General features: G+C 46.5%; 1 protein-coding gene across 1 annotated transcript; it reads right to left on the reverse strand.

Moving 5' to 3' along the window:
* Window positions 1-11,553: 11,553 nt before the first annotated feature.
* On the reverse strand, window positions 11,554-13,385 carry LOC128688311 (cuticle protein AM1199-like). Its single transcript, XM_053776074.2, has 3 exons — window positions 13,326-13,385; window positions 12,704-12,906; window positions 11,554-11,930 (listed from the first exon to the last, which is right to left on the reverse strand). The coding sequence occupies exons 1-3, from the start codon at window positions 13,332-13,334 to the stop codon at window positions 11,759-11,761; spliced, it is 384 nt and encodes a 127-aa protein (XP_053632049.2). The 5' UTR covers window positions 13,335-13,385; the 3' UTR covers window positions 11,554-11,758.
* Between the last annotated feature and the right edge of the window lie 1,782 nt (window positions 13,386-15,167).

Genomic DNA, 15,167 nt, shown 5'->3' on the forward strand with positions numbered 1-15,167 from the left:
CCAGTAGGGCTCCTGCAGCGTTCCTTCGTTCTTATGTTCTAAAACTCCAGACCGTTGGGTTAGTCACTGCGCTAGCTGGCCCAGTGGCTAACCCGACGGTCTGGAGTTTTGAAACTGATCGCGGGTTCTAACCCCGCCCTTGGAATTTTTTTTTTCAGCTGGTTTCTTGCCTACTTTAAGGCAGAGTGGTGTTAAATGTAATTCTTTTTCTCTTAAACCTCTGCGACGTACGCCGCTTCATGTACTGGTGGAAGATGCGTCAGTACCCACGCATGTACTGTCGATGTACTGACGTCTGCTTGTCCTAGCGTAAGGTGTCCATGTAGTGACGTCTATTTTCCTGATGTAAGGAGTCCATGTACTGACGTCTACTTGTCCTGACGTAAGGTGTCCATGTACTGACATCTGCTTGTCCTAACGTACTATGTACTATGTACTATGTCCTATGTACTGACATGTGCTAGTACTGGCGTAAATCAAACTGTACTGGCGTAAGGGGCCCGTGTACTGACATGCGCTTATACTGACGAAAGACGCATTATACTGACACTGAAACAAGATGTACCTTACTTACGTAAGATGTAATAACGTGGGTTGCCCTGTATTGAAGGAAGACATCTTCGCAATGATATAAGAGGCTGAACCCTGTCTCTTTAACATCAGTCTCCTCATATGTCCGTGCTCGTACCTAACTGTTGGGCTCCGGCTCTTGGACTCCAGCTATGCTCACCGGAAATCTAGTAGTCCTTGGCACACCCACATGTGAATCCTGTTATGGAATCAGCCTCCTCGACTACGTGTCTTCCAACACCAATCAGTTTTCTAGTTTGATGTCTCATGTCTAGGGCCCTCTTCCCTAGCTCCATCACTCTAGTCTCCTTTCCCTAGCCCCCCTTCACTAACTCCCTTTCCCTAGCCCCCTTTCACTAGCCCCCTGTCACTAGCTAGTTCCGTTCCCTATCTCCAAGCCCTCAGGTATGCTATAATGACCTGGGTAACCTCTAAGGCTGGACGGGTCATTTCCAAGTAACCTCGTTCACACTCCTGCTTCCCTTTATGTTTCTCTCTCTCTCTCTCTCTCTCTCTCTCTCTCTCTCTCTCTCTCTCTCTCTCTCTCTCTCTCTCTCTCTCTCTCTCTCTCTCTCTCTCTCTCTCTCTCTCTCTCTCTCTCTCATCCTCCCTCGACTTTAATCTCTTCCCATCTTTTTCCTCTAATTTTCTTGCTCTTCATGTTTCCATTCTCTCTTTGCCTCCCTTCCTTTCTCAATATTCTGTTCTCCTCCCTTACTCTTTCTTCCTTCATTCTCTTCAACTTTTCCGTTTTTCCTTTCTTCAATTTGACTCTCCCTATTTTTTCACTATCTCCTCCACACTTCCCATAAGATTTTTGCATCGTGCACAGATATGTGTTTGCGTGTATGTGCAAGTCAGCGTACGTGTGTGTACTCACCTGTTTGTGGTTGCAGGGGTCGATTCATAGCTCCTGGCCCCACCTCTTTACTGATCGCTACTAGCTCCACTCTCTCCCAGCTCCATAAGCTTTATCAAGCCTCGTCTTAAAACTATGTATGGTTCCCGCCTCCACTACGTCACTTTCCAGACTATTCCCCTTTTGGACAACTCTCTGACTGAAGAAATACTTCCTAACATCCATTTGACTCATCTGAATCTTCAATTTCCAATTGTGACTCCTTCTTTCTGTGTGTGTTTTGTGTGTGTGTGTGTGTTTTGTGAGTGTGTGTGTAGTCACCTACATGTGTGGTTGCAGGGGTCGAGTCAGCTGCTGGCCCCGTATGTGTGTGTGTGTACTCACCTATTTGTGGTTGCAGGGGTCGAGTCTTAGCTTCTGGCCCCGCCTCTTCACCGGTTGCTACTGGGCCCTCTCTCTCCCCGCTCCATGAGCTTTATCAAACCTCGTCTTAAAACTGTGTATGGTTCCTGCCTCCACTACGTCATTTTCTAGGCTATTCCACTGCCTTACAACTCTATGACTGAAGAAATACTTCCTACTATCTCTCTGACTCATTTGTGTCTTCAACTTCCAATTGTGGCCTCTTGTTTCTGTGTCCCCTCCCTGGAACATCCTGTCTTTGTCCACCTTGTCTATTCCACGCAGTATTTTATATGTCGTTATCATGTCTCCCCTTACCCTCCTGTCCTCCAGTGTCGTCAGGCCGATTTCCCTTAATCTTTCTTCATAGGACATTCCCCTTAGCTCTGGAACTAACCTTGTCGCAAACCTTTGTACTTTCTCTAGTTTCTTGACGTGCTTTATCAAGTGCGGGTTCCAAACAGGTGCTGCATACTCCAGTATGGGCCTGACATACACGGTGTACAGTGTCTTGAATGATTCCTTAATAAGGTATCGGAATGCTGTTCTCAGGTTTGCCAGGCGCCCATATGCTGCAGCAGTTATCTGATTGATGTGTGCTTCCGGAGACATGCTCGGTGTTATACTCACCCCAAGATCTTTCTCCTTGAGTGAGGTTTGCAGTCTTTGGCCACCTAGCCTATACTCTGTCTGTAGTCTTCTGTGCCCTTCCCCTATCTTCATGACTTTGCATTTGGCAGGATTAAATTCGAGAAGCCATTTGCTGGACCAGGTGTCCAGTCTGTCCAGGTCTCTTTGAAGTCCTGCCTGGTCCTCATCAGATTTAATTCTCCTCATTAACTTCTCATCATCTGCAAACAGGGACACTTCTGAGTCTAACCCTTCCATCATGTCGTTCACATATACCAAAAATAGCACTGGTCCTAGGACCGACCCCTGTGGGACCCCGCTCGTCACAGGTGCCCACTGTGATACATCATTGTGTGTGTGTGTGTGTGTGTGTGTGTGTGTGTGTGTGTGTGTGTGTGTGTGTATGTGTGTGTGTGTGCGTGTCTGTGTGTCTGTGTGTACCCGCGTGCGTGAGCGTGTGCGGGTAACAGAGATAACAAGTTGGTCTTCACTACATCCGGGTAATTTCCCAAAACTAGCCAACTGCGCATTTATCAGTGATCATGCAAGGAAGCAGGTTCCCACGACCCCTGAAATGCACGCGTACACACACACACACACACACACACACACACACACACACACACACACACACACACACACACACACACACACACACACACACACACACGCACACACACACACACACACACACACACACACACACACGCACGAACATATACACTCACCAGACATGAGCATAGTGTAGAGTATATCGCCTCACGCTCACATCAACTAAATAATCTCCGCAGCAAACGCGCGTTTGTCACATCTTTTACCGTAAACTCATATTTGACACAGACGGGGACACTAAAATTTGCATTAGTAACATTCATTGAGGACACAACAAACCTCCAAACTGACATAAACAGAGTCTTCCTGTGGGCTACTGAAAACGATATGATCAATGAGAAATTTCAGCTACTCCGTTATGGGAAATTGAGGAAATAAAATCTAGGTCAGAATGTAACGCTAATACTAGCCACTTCTCTCTGAGCTGGAATACTGAGATACTCTAACGGCCCCGTTAAGGCTCGTGTAATAATCATTTCAACCAAATACCTGGAGTACTTGTAAAGGAATTTGACCTGTACTCCTTGGAACGAAGGCGAGAATGATGCACCATAATCAACACCTGGAAAATCTTAGAAGGACTAGTTCTAAATCCACACACAGAAATCACTCCCTATGAAAGCAAGAAGCTTGGCAGGTGTTTAATATCCCAGTGAAGAGCAAAGGTGCCACGAATGCACTGAGACAACACAGTAAGTGTAAGGGGCTCTATTCAATAGCCTCCCACTATGCATAAGGGGGTATATTAATAGAAGGAACTGGATACGTTCCTGTGCGTCATTTGTTGGAGTGCTTGCACTCACCAATAACAGCCTGTTTAATCAGGCCCTGATTGGCTAGGAGGTCTGGTCAGGGACCGGACCGCTGACCCTCGGAACACACTCTGGGTAGGTTTCAGGAGCCTCAAAAAAGATTTACTCATGACATTATCCAGTATATAACACCATGTCAGGCCCACCTTGTATTATGTAGCTCCACCACGGAATCTGAACCTGATGAAGCAGGGGAAACTGCAGAGGTTTGTAAAGAGACTAGTCCCAGTGGTGTGGAATATAAGAAGCTAAACAGTGTACTTGATGTCATTAGAGATAGAAATTGATATGGTGCACAATGCTAGTCTGTTCTAGCGATGATAATCAGGCACACGAGAGCACAATTAAAAATATAGATGAGTAAGTTTGATATTAGGAAATATTTCTTCAGCCTCAGAGTGGTTTGGACAGCGAAGTGCTAGAAGCAGCATCCATACATAGCGTTAAGAATAAGCTTTCTATTGCTCGCAAAACCAGGAGAGAATGAACACAGTAGTGGCCAGTTGACTAGCGAGACCAGGAGCTGAAAGCTGACCCCTGCAACCACAAACCACGGTGAACATAAGGGTGATATGACAACCAAGTATAAAATACTGAGAGGAATTGATAGAGTGAATAGTGATAGACTGAGAGATGGGAAACAGGACCATGGGGGAACAACTGGAAGCTGAAAACTTCGACGAATCATAGGGATGTTAGAAAGCATTTTTCATCCTTAGAGTAGTCAGGAAGTGGAACAATCTGGAGAGTGAAGCTGTAAAGTCAGGATCCATACATAGTTTTAAGAAGAGGTACGAAAAGGCTCTCGAAGCCGAGAGAGAGTGAACCTAGTAAAGATCAGCGAAGAGGCGGGGCCAGGAGCTGTGACTGAACCCCTCAAACTACATATAGGTGAGTAGGCTAGTACAAACCACGGAACATGTGACATCATATGGTTATATAACATATTTTCTGTGTATATCATTATTTTTTTATGATTTACCTTCCTGCTCGACCACCACCACCGCCATCACCACCACCACCACCGCCGCCGCCGCCGCCGCCGCCGCCGCCGCCGCCGCCGCCACCACTACCTTCTTCTGCTCCTCCTCAACCACCTCTCTTCCTCTTCCTTCTCCTTCACCATTTCCCATCTTCCATTACCACCTTTCTTCGTACTAAGAATTTCTGCGATCTGTGTTCTCCGTCTATAAAGGGGGCGCCTCTCCCTTTCCAACTTGTATCATCTTCTTAATGGTATGTGTGATGCATACCTCTAGTGCCATTCAGCTCAGACTCCTAAAGCTCTGGGTCAGGTTCACCTTACTCATATTGTCTTCCAAGCATATTTCAATAAGGTTATTAGGATCGTGACCTTATTTTAAGGTCACTATTTATTTTATCCCATTTGATACTCTTATCGTTAAAATTAAATTTAACATAGCCTCTTGATTGAGTAATATCATTGTCAGTTTTTTTAAATCATTTATTCAGACTCATGACTGAGTGTTTGGTATAGTTTTCAGTTCGTCCATAATTCGTATTTAGTCCCTAGCTCAACCAGACAAGGAGAGTGGTTCTCAAATTCTCTCATGCTGCACATGATTCCCAGGAGTACATGCACCGAGAGATGTGAATCTCTTAGTGTATATACATACCATTAGTTGTGTTTCCCGCATGCTCCATACACAGGAGAACACATTAGTCGATGCTTCGGTCTGCCCTAGACATCAATTTTTCGTCTAAAGGCAACAAAATATCGTCTGAGGTTTCCTTTCAAAAGCGTTGTTGATTTAAAATTTGATCCGTCCACGGAATTGTGACCAATTTATCAGAGGAGATTATATTTAAATATTAACCCAGGCAACACTCTCGCCTCACACACAGTCTGTTCGTGGTTCGATCCCCGGCAAGGGTAAAAACATTGGGCGTGTTTTCTTACACCTGTTGTCCCGTTCACCTAGCAAGAAAGTAGGTATCTGGGTGTTATTCGACTGGTGTGGGCATCCTGGGAGACAAGATTTAAGGACCCCAGTGAAAATAAGACAGACAGTCCTCGATGACGCACTGATTTTCTTGGGTTATCCTGGGTCGCTATCACTCCGGAGTTAAAACTCCCAACAAAATCTAATCTTTTCCAAGATGCGAGCGATAATAATTGGCTAACACCAAGTACCTACGTACCCCCAGATAAACAATGACAGAAGGAAACCGTACACAACGATTCTAATCGTCGCGGTTACGAACATATTTCCTTCTACTGTGAGACGAAGATGCCACCACTTGAACCACGAACCACTTGGTCACTTTCGGCATTTTTCAGTCACTTTTGTTCTCACTGATATATAAAGTAGTTAGCCATACATCCAAAATGACAGAGAACGTAAAGAAGAAAACGGTAAAAAATTAATAAGGGGAAACTTAAGTTTCAATAGCAGACAGCCTACCAAGACAAGTTAAGTAAGTTCATTCAGGTATACACAAATACATAGATTATCATACATAGCAGCATATGTGTAGAGAACCTGGGATAACCCCAAAAAAGTCAGACAGAGTGACTTATTTCCTTTTGGGCCCTTTTACCTTATTATTATGATGTAAAGGTTATAATATCTTATTATTATTCTATAATGAAGATAACATCTTACTATCATACTAAAAAGACTATCTACTACACAATGGTCATTAAGACTATCTACAATACGAGGGTCATTACTAGGAATAAGGTATATTAAGTAAGTTTATTCAGGTACAGGTACACACATAAACAGTTATATAAATTATAATACGTAGCAGCATATGCGTAGATTACTCAGGATAGCCCAGAAAAGTCAGACAAAGTGACTGATTTCCATTGGGGTCCTTGTAATATCCTATTATTTAAACTTTAAAAGTTAAAACAGCTGATTAACTCAGGGTGAGTTATTTATATTAACATTAAAGAGAGGATCAGATCACTGTAATAGGTACATAAATGTTACAATAATAGGTACATATGTGTTAGCTTTACAAGAAATCACTCTCTTCCTTTTCTGTAAGTTCATTCATTAGGTACATTTTGGCTCTCTTCCTGTCATAGCATGAACTGGCTCATGCTATGACAGGCTCTGACACGTACAGGCAGTCCGTTCCACTCCTTAATTGCTATACGCAGTGGCGGACCTACATTTTTGGGGCCCTGAAGCTTGAACTATTATGGGGTTACCATGGCAACCAGCAGCGGCTACCCTACGTCATACTTCAATAACCTTTTAATTTATATTTTAACTATTATTTCATATTGAATTGCATTATATTATTATTATTACTATTTAGGAAAAACTTCTCGTCCAGAAGACCAAAATTTTTAAGCAATGTGGATTAAAGTGGCTTCTGGGGCCCCTCCGGGATCAGGGGCCTTGAAGCTTAACCTTCATTAATTTCATAGTAGATGCGTCTCTGCCTGTACAATAAAAGGTGTCTAAAGTCTGACCACTTACTGTGGGTACTTCGAAGCTGTTTCCTTCCGTCATTACTATTCTTTTTTTTTTTTAGGGGGAGGGGGTCCCAGCGTTGACATACTTGGCAGCAACATATGTTTGGAATATTGACTTTTGAAGGTTAATAACAGAGGGCAATCCAGGAAAGGGTGTATGATGCTTTTTGTTGTTGAGGCCCTTAGATTCTTCCCTAGGATGCCACCCACAGGTCCTTCCCCAGGATGCCACCCACAGGTCCTTCCCCAGGATGCCACCCACAGGTTCTTCCCCAGGATGTCACCCACAGGTCCTTCCCCAGGATGCCACCTACAGGTCCTTCCCCAGGATGCCACCAACAGGTTCTTCCCCAGGAAGCCACCAACAGGTTCTTCCCCAGGATGCCACCCACAGATCCTTCCCCAGGATGCCACCCACAGGTCCTTCCCCAGGATGCCACCCACAGGTCCTTCCCCAGGATGCCACCCACAGGTCCTTCCCCAGGATGCCACCCACAGGTCCTTCCCCAGGATTCCACCCACAGATCCATCCCCAGGATGCCACCCACAGGTCCTTCCCCAGGATGCCACCCACAGGTCGATCCCCAGAATGCCATCCACAGGTCCATCCCCAGGATGCCACCCACAGGTCCATTCCCAGGATGCCACCAACAGGTCCTTCCCCAGGATGCCACCCACAGATCCTTCCCCAGGATGCCACCCACAGGTCCATCCTCAGGGTGCCACCCACAGGTCCATCCTTAGGATGCCACCCACAGGTCCATTCCCAGGATGCCACCCACAGGTCCTTCCCCAGGATGCCACCCACAGGTCCTTCCCCAGGATGCCACCCACAGGTCCTTCCCCAGGATGCCACCCACAGGTCCTTCCCCAGGATGCCACCCACAGGTCCTTCCCCAGGATGCCACCAACAGGTTCTTCCCCAGGATGCCACCCACAGGTCCTTCCCCAGGATGCCACCCACAGGTCCTTCCCCAGGATGCCACCAACAGGTTCTTCCCCAGGAAGCCACCAACAGGTTCTTCCCCAGGATGCCACCCACAGATCCTTCCCCAGGATGCCACCCACAGGTCCTTCCCCAGGATGCCACCCACAGGTCCTTCCCCAGGATGCCATCCACAGGTCCTTCCCCAGGATGCCACCCACAGGTCCTTCCCCAGGATGCCACCCACAGATCCATCCCCAGGATGCCATCCACAGGTCCTTCCCCAGGATGCCACCCACAGGCCCATCCCCAGGATGCCATCCACAGGCCCATCCCCAGGATGCCACCCACAGGTCTATTCCCAGGATGCCACCAACAGGTCCTTCCCCAGGATGCCACCCGCAGATCCTTCCCCAGGATGCCACCCACAGGTCCATCCTCAGGGTGCCACCCACAGGTCCATCCTTAGGATGCCACCCACAGGTCCATTCCCAGGATGCCACCAACAGGTCCTTCCCCAGGATGCAACCCACAGGTCCTTCCCCAGGATGCCACCCACAGGTCCTTCCCCAGGATGCCACCCACAGGTTCTTCCCCAGGATGCCACCCACAACAGTTAAATAACCTCAACTTAAGTTCAATGACCTGAAGATTTTTCTCGTTACACATCTCCCTCTTTCCTTCCTCTCCCCTATTTTCTTTGACACCTCTTCCTCCTTAGCATCCTCTCTTCCTACTTAACACCTTCTCTTCCTACTTAACACCCTCCCTTCCTACTTAACACCTTCCCTTCCTACTTAACACCTTCTCTTCTTCCTTAGCACCCTAGCAACTTCCCTTCCTCATTCTAAGATTGGGATCAGTGAAAGTGAACAGGGAACTGTCTGACTGGACTTGGTATGTCCCCTCTCCTTCTCTCCTACCAATTATTCCCACCTTCCCTCTCCCCCTCCCTTAGCACATCCCTTTCTCCCTCTGTCGGCAGTTCTCACTCCTGCTCCCTCAACTTTCTGCTCTCCCCTCCCTCAACTCTTCACCCCTTACCTCAGTCTTCCCTCTCCTCTTCGTTTATCAGTGCCAGAGAGAGAGAGAGAGAGAGAGAGAGAGAGAGAGAGAGAGAGAGAGAGAGAGAGAGAGAGAGAGAGAGAGTGAGTGAGAGTGGTGGAAGATCGAGCCTACACTATTTCTTGCACTGAATGACCCATACAAGTTAAGTCGTTAACATTAAAATAAAATAAATTTCTCGACGCATGTATTGATTGTGGTGGATGTAGTGTGGTGGTAGTGGTGGTGGATGTAGTGTGGTGGTAGTGGTGGTGGATGTAGTGTGGTGGTAGTGGTGGTGGATGTGGTGTGGTGGTAGTGGCGGTGGATGTAGTGTGGTGGTAGTGGTGGTGGATGTAGTGTGGTGGTAGTGGTGGTGGATGTAGTGTGGTGGTAGTGGTGGTGGATGTGGTGTGGTGGTAGTGGTGGTGGATGTAGTGTGGTGGTAGTGGTGGTGGATGTAGTGTGGTGGTAGTGGTGGTGGATGTAGTGTGGTGGTAGTGGTGGTGGATGTAGTGGGGTAGTGGTGGATGTAGTGTGGTGGTAGTGGTGGTGGATGTGGTGTGGTGGTAGTGGCGGTGGATGTAGTGTGGTGTTAGTGGTGGTAGATGTAGTGGGGTAGTGGTGGATGTAGTGTGGTGATAGTAGTGGTGGATATAGTGGTGGTGGTGGTAGTAGTGGTGGATGTAGTGGTGGTGGTAGTAGTGGTGGATGTAGTGTGGTAGTAGTGGTGGATGTAGTATGGTAGTGGATGTAGTGTGGTGGTAGTGGTATATGGTTTAAGTGCGTCTGGGAATGGACTTGCACCTTGGTAAGCTTGAAAGTGTTCCAGGAAGGCGGCCCTGTTGTGTTGGCTTCTTCTTCTGGGTAAAAACCTGACAATGATATTTGTCATAAGATGATCCACTCATTGTAGCGCCGGCACTATAGCTGAGGAGGAGGAAGAAACTAGTGTTCAGATGTACGAGAATTTGGTATAGACGATGGCCCGCGAGCAGCAGCAGCAGCAGCAGCAGCAGCAGCAGCAGCAGCAGCAGCAGCAGCAGCAGCAGCAGCAGCAGCTGCAGCAGCAGCTGCAGCAGCAGCAGCAGCAGCAGCAGCAGCAGCAGCAGCAGCAGCAGCAGCAGCAGCAGAAGCAGCAGCAGCAGCAGCAGCAGCAGCAGCAGCAGCAGCAGCAGCAGCAGCAGCAGCAGCAGCAGCAGCAGCTGCAGCAGCAGCTGCAGCAGCAGCAGCAGCAGCAGCAGCAGCAGCAGCAGCAGCAGCAGCAGCAGCAGCAGCAGCAGCAGCAGCAGCAGCAGCAGCAGCAGCAGCAGCAGCTGCAGCAGCAGCTGCAGCAGCAGCAGCAGCAGCAGCAGCAGCAGCAGCAGCAGCAGCAGCAGCAGCAGCAGCAGCAGCAGCAGCAGCAGCAGCAGCAGCAGCAGCAGCAGCAGCAGCAGCAGCAGCAGCAGCAGCAGCAGCAGCAGCAGCAGCAGCAGCAGCAGCAGCAGCAGCAGCAGCAGCAGCAGCAGCAGCAGCAGCAGCAGCCGCCGCCGCCCTGTGATACTGACAGCTTGTATACATGATTAGACATTTGATGAAAGTCAGGTGAAGGAGCTTCTATACCTAACCTAATCATTTATCCTTTCATTTATCATTCATACCATCCTTTGATTCATTTTTCATTCTATATATTTATAATTTTTTCTTCTTCCTCGCTCACCTACTAATTAGTTGATAATTATATATTCGTTCATATATTTACAGTCATACATTTATTCACTGGTACTGTTTCTCCTATCATTTCATACCTTCTCCCAATTCCATTCATATTATCTCCAAACCCTCTTCAACCCTATTTCAGATTCTTACAAAATCTGCTTCAAACTCTCCTTGCTTCCTTTCCAAACCTAAACTGTCCAAGCTTGTTTCTAAATCTGCCCCATGTCTTCTCTAAACATGATTCAAAGCTTCTTCAAACCTTTACGAAACACTCTTGGAAATATCTCCAGACCCGCTAAAAACTTACTTGCAATCTTCTAGAAACCTCCTCCACACCATGCTGTATGGCCCTTGTGGTTTAGCGCTTCTTTTTGATAGTAATCCTCCACACCATCCCCAAACGTACTTCAGACTCTTTCCAAACCTGCTCAAAGTCAATTACAGCTGGTAAAAGCTTTTATGAAACAGCTTGTTTCACACCAGCTTTTACTCACACATGGTTTCACGATCGCCTTATCATCTTGGGGTTGAAATGACTCGACCAACATGAAAGTATTTTTTATTTATATACAAACTGTGTAGAGGGTGCATGTAAAAAAATATTCCAGTTTTTTTTGTCGACTAGAGAGGCATGTTGGTCCGTCGGGAGGGATTTAATGGCTGGCTTTGTCATGGGCCAAATACGGCACTGTATCTGGTGTCAAGAGTGACAGTGGAGAGCTCCGGTGGCGGTTTTTCCAGCAATAACTCTCCTAGTTTCCAGACTGAGCACTAAGGCGAGCTTGCTCTTCGGCGAAGCGAATTTGCTCGATGGCGTGTGATGGGAGGGGGTGAGGCGTGGGAAGCACGTCACCCTGAGGCTGGAAGCCGAACTCGTTGGCGACGTAAGAGATTTGCACTGGCTGGCCCCCAGGAGACGTGTACCTAAACACACACACACAAGTAATGGTGAATGTGAATTGACTGTTACATAGGATAGACAGGCAGTGTACACATACACGTATATCCAAATACAAAAGTTTGATGACTATCGCTTAGTGGCACAAATAAATAAGAAAATATAATAAAGACAAGAAGATTACCGTATATTTTGGCCTATTACAGAGGCCCAATTCTAAAATATACAGGTCCCTTCTTATCCTCTGTTATATTTTCTCCACAGGGGTTCATTTGTGTAGTATGTCTGATGGCAAAGAATCACTTAAAAACACGTGATTGCAAATAAACAAAATTTTGTCTCAGAACGGTTAAACAGTGAAAAACTTGAGCTCTTTCGTGTATGCTCACACACATCTTAAGAGGGACTATAAAGTAAAAATAATGCAGCACACTTTAAAGTTAAGGTGAGATGCTTATATATAATATGTAAATTTTCCATCAGGAAACAGTGTCCTGACACGGGCCTTAGAAGATGACTTTTAGTGGGTGCACGAGTGTCCATGATGTATAAGTGAAATACTTAAAGATCAAATGAGCAAGTAGAGGGTGAGGTGGGAGAGCCTTCTGCTTTACTATCCTCACCTCAAACACCTAGATAAAAAAGCGGTAATTCTCAATCTAAATAGAAGTAGATAGTTCTTTCCAGACTCGGTGAGATCATTCAAGACCTTTGTTACCATTTTTTCACCTATACTTCCACACAAAAGGAACCTGACCTGATATCTCACTTGCGGTAGACAATAAGCGACATGACTTACGAGATGAAGCCTTCTGCGTTACTCTGGCCCACCGACCCAGCCTGACCGTTCTCGCTGACAACGATGCCGTTTTCTGTCTCGAAGTCGGTCTTGTACACTGCTCCCTGAGGCGCCAGGCGATCGTCTCGAAGGATGGCGATAGGTTGCGGGTCTCCTGGTAGTTTAGCGGAGGAGACCACAGCGACCACAGAGGCGAACGCGACCTGAAAAATGTGTGGAATAAGGACGTGAATACTCTCTCTCTCTCTCTCTCTCTCTCTCTCTCTCTCTCTCTCTCTCTCTCTCTCTCTCTCTCAAACACACACGCAGCCAGGAGCTGTGAATCGACCCCTGCAACCACATATAAGTAGGCACACACAAACACACACACACTCACACACACACACACACACACACACACACACACACACACACACACACACACAGGACTCGACCCCTGCAACCACAAATAGGTGAGTACAAATAGGTGAGTACACACACACACACACACACACACAACAGAGGTATGATAAAGCTCATGGTTCAGGGAGAGTGGCCCAGTAGCGACCAGTGAAGAGACGGGGCCAGGAGCTATGAATCGACCCCTGCAACCACAACTAGGTGAGTACACACACACACTCACGAAGTTCATGTTGGTGGTAAGGTGGGTATGCGCCTCTGAGAGGGAGCGTCGTCACTTTTATACTTACCTGTACTAACAAGTGAGAGGAACAGCAAGGGCTTTCTCATGACCTCTTATTTACTCCTCTTCCCTGTCTCTTTCACACCAAACCCCTCTCTTTCCTACCTCTTCTTGTCTCCCTCTTTTACACCTTTCCACTCCCAACACCTCGTAAGTTACCCCTCCCTCCCTCCCTCTGTCCCTCCCTCCCTCACATACCCCTCTTCACGTCTTCCCTCCCTACTCTACCCCATTACACCAAGCCCTTCCTCGCCCATCTCCAGTCACCCCTACCTTCCCCATCCCCCCCCACATCTCCCCTATCTTTCCCCTACCTTTCCCATCCTTCCCTCCATCGCCCTTACGTTCCCCATTCTTCTCCCCTTCCCCGTCATCTGATGAGGGTAACACTGAGCAGCGAAATAAATTAAAACCAAAATTTCCATATTAGCGTACGTTTTTTTCCCTATATGCCAAAAGTCAAGAGCTTATGATTTCACTATCATGATTTAAACATCAACAAGATGCTACGCCACAGCATTATAAAAACAATGCTCTTTGAATCTCAGCTAATTCATCATACTGCAATAATGTATGAGGCTTATTTTAGGAATTACAATTATATTTTCATCTGCAGTAAAATCACAGTAATCAGGTGATATTATATGTGAGAAATCACGAAAGTGTTTGGAAGTTCATTATTCTTTTCACAGTCGTTGTTCTGTATAATTTTTATACATTTCAACGCCTCGGCACACCAGTTTTAATTCGAATTAATTTTATTAGATATTAAAAAATTCTACCATGGTTCTTAGCGCTATATGTCTCCTGTCTGTAACACAGATGATATAATCAAACCATACCACAGGTGGGGATAGAACCCGCGATCGAAGTCATAAAACTCCAGACCGACGCGCTACCCACTGGACCAGCTGGCTACAATAAGATTTATCCAACTAGGTATATTTATATACCATAGGAAGGTTAGCATAGGCACCACTGTGTCCACAAATGCATGTTTTTATAGACGAATCTCCAGCCAACGTGGCCGTGACGAACTCTAGCTCAAGTCCCCTCAAAGCCGTCATCATGACTCGTGGTATGGTTTGTTTGCAATCGTGTCATTTCGATTTCGTGAGTCAGATGATGTAATCTTCCTGGATGGTGACTCTCAGACTACCGCTCCCTTCCACGCACTGTTCCCGAGGAAGCCTTTACAATGCTAAAAACTTCGAGCGAAAAGTTACTCTAAAGGCTAGGAGCTGTTATCCTACCTATCTAAGACATACTACCCCCTTTCCCATCCCAGGATGCCACCATCAACAGTCGGCTAACACCCAGGTACCTGGTACCTACTTAATGCTAGGTGAACAGGGACAGCAGTTGTAAGGAAACATGCCCAGTGTTTCCATGCGAATGAGGATCGAACCCGTGTTGTTTTAGCGCGCCTAATGGAAAGGAGGTCAAAATTCACGACGCTCTAAACCACTGGAAAATACGATCCTACAACCAACATGAAATTAGTTGGGGTTACTACACCATCGTATGTCCTTGCAACATGAAGTAAGCCTAGTTCGCTAGGCTCATGTTGTTTGTAGGATTGTATGGTCCAGTGATTTAGAGGGTCTTGAATTCTGACTTGTTTCACAAGAGGCGGGCTAAAACAACATGGGTTCGATCTTCCGACTAGCTGCAGCTAGTTGCAGGATACACACACACACACACACACAAACACACACACATAAAATATATATATATATATATATATATATATATATATATATATATATATATATATATATA

The sequence above is a fragment of the Cherax quadricarinatus genome, chromosome 19 (assembly GCF_038502225.1).
Source record: "Cherax quadricarinatus isolate ZL_2023a chromosome 19, ASM3850222v1, whole genome shotgun sequence".
In the NCBI taxonomy this organism is placed as follows: Eukaryota; Metazoa; Arthropoda; class Malacostraca; order Decapoda; family Parastacidae; genus Cherax; species Cherax quadricarinatus.

Coding starts and splice junctions, on each gene's coding strand:
- LOC128688311 (XM_053776074.2), bottom strand. Junction 11,931..12,703: donor AACGCAGAAGGCTTCATCTC/GTAAGTCATGTC, acceptor GTGTGTGTTTAG/GTACACGTCTCCTGGGGGCC.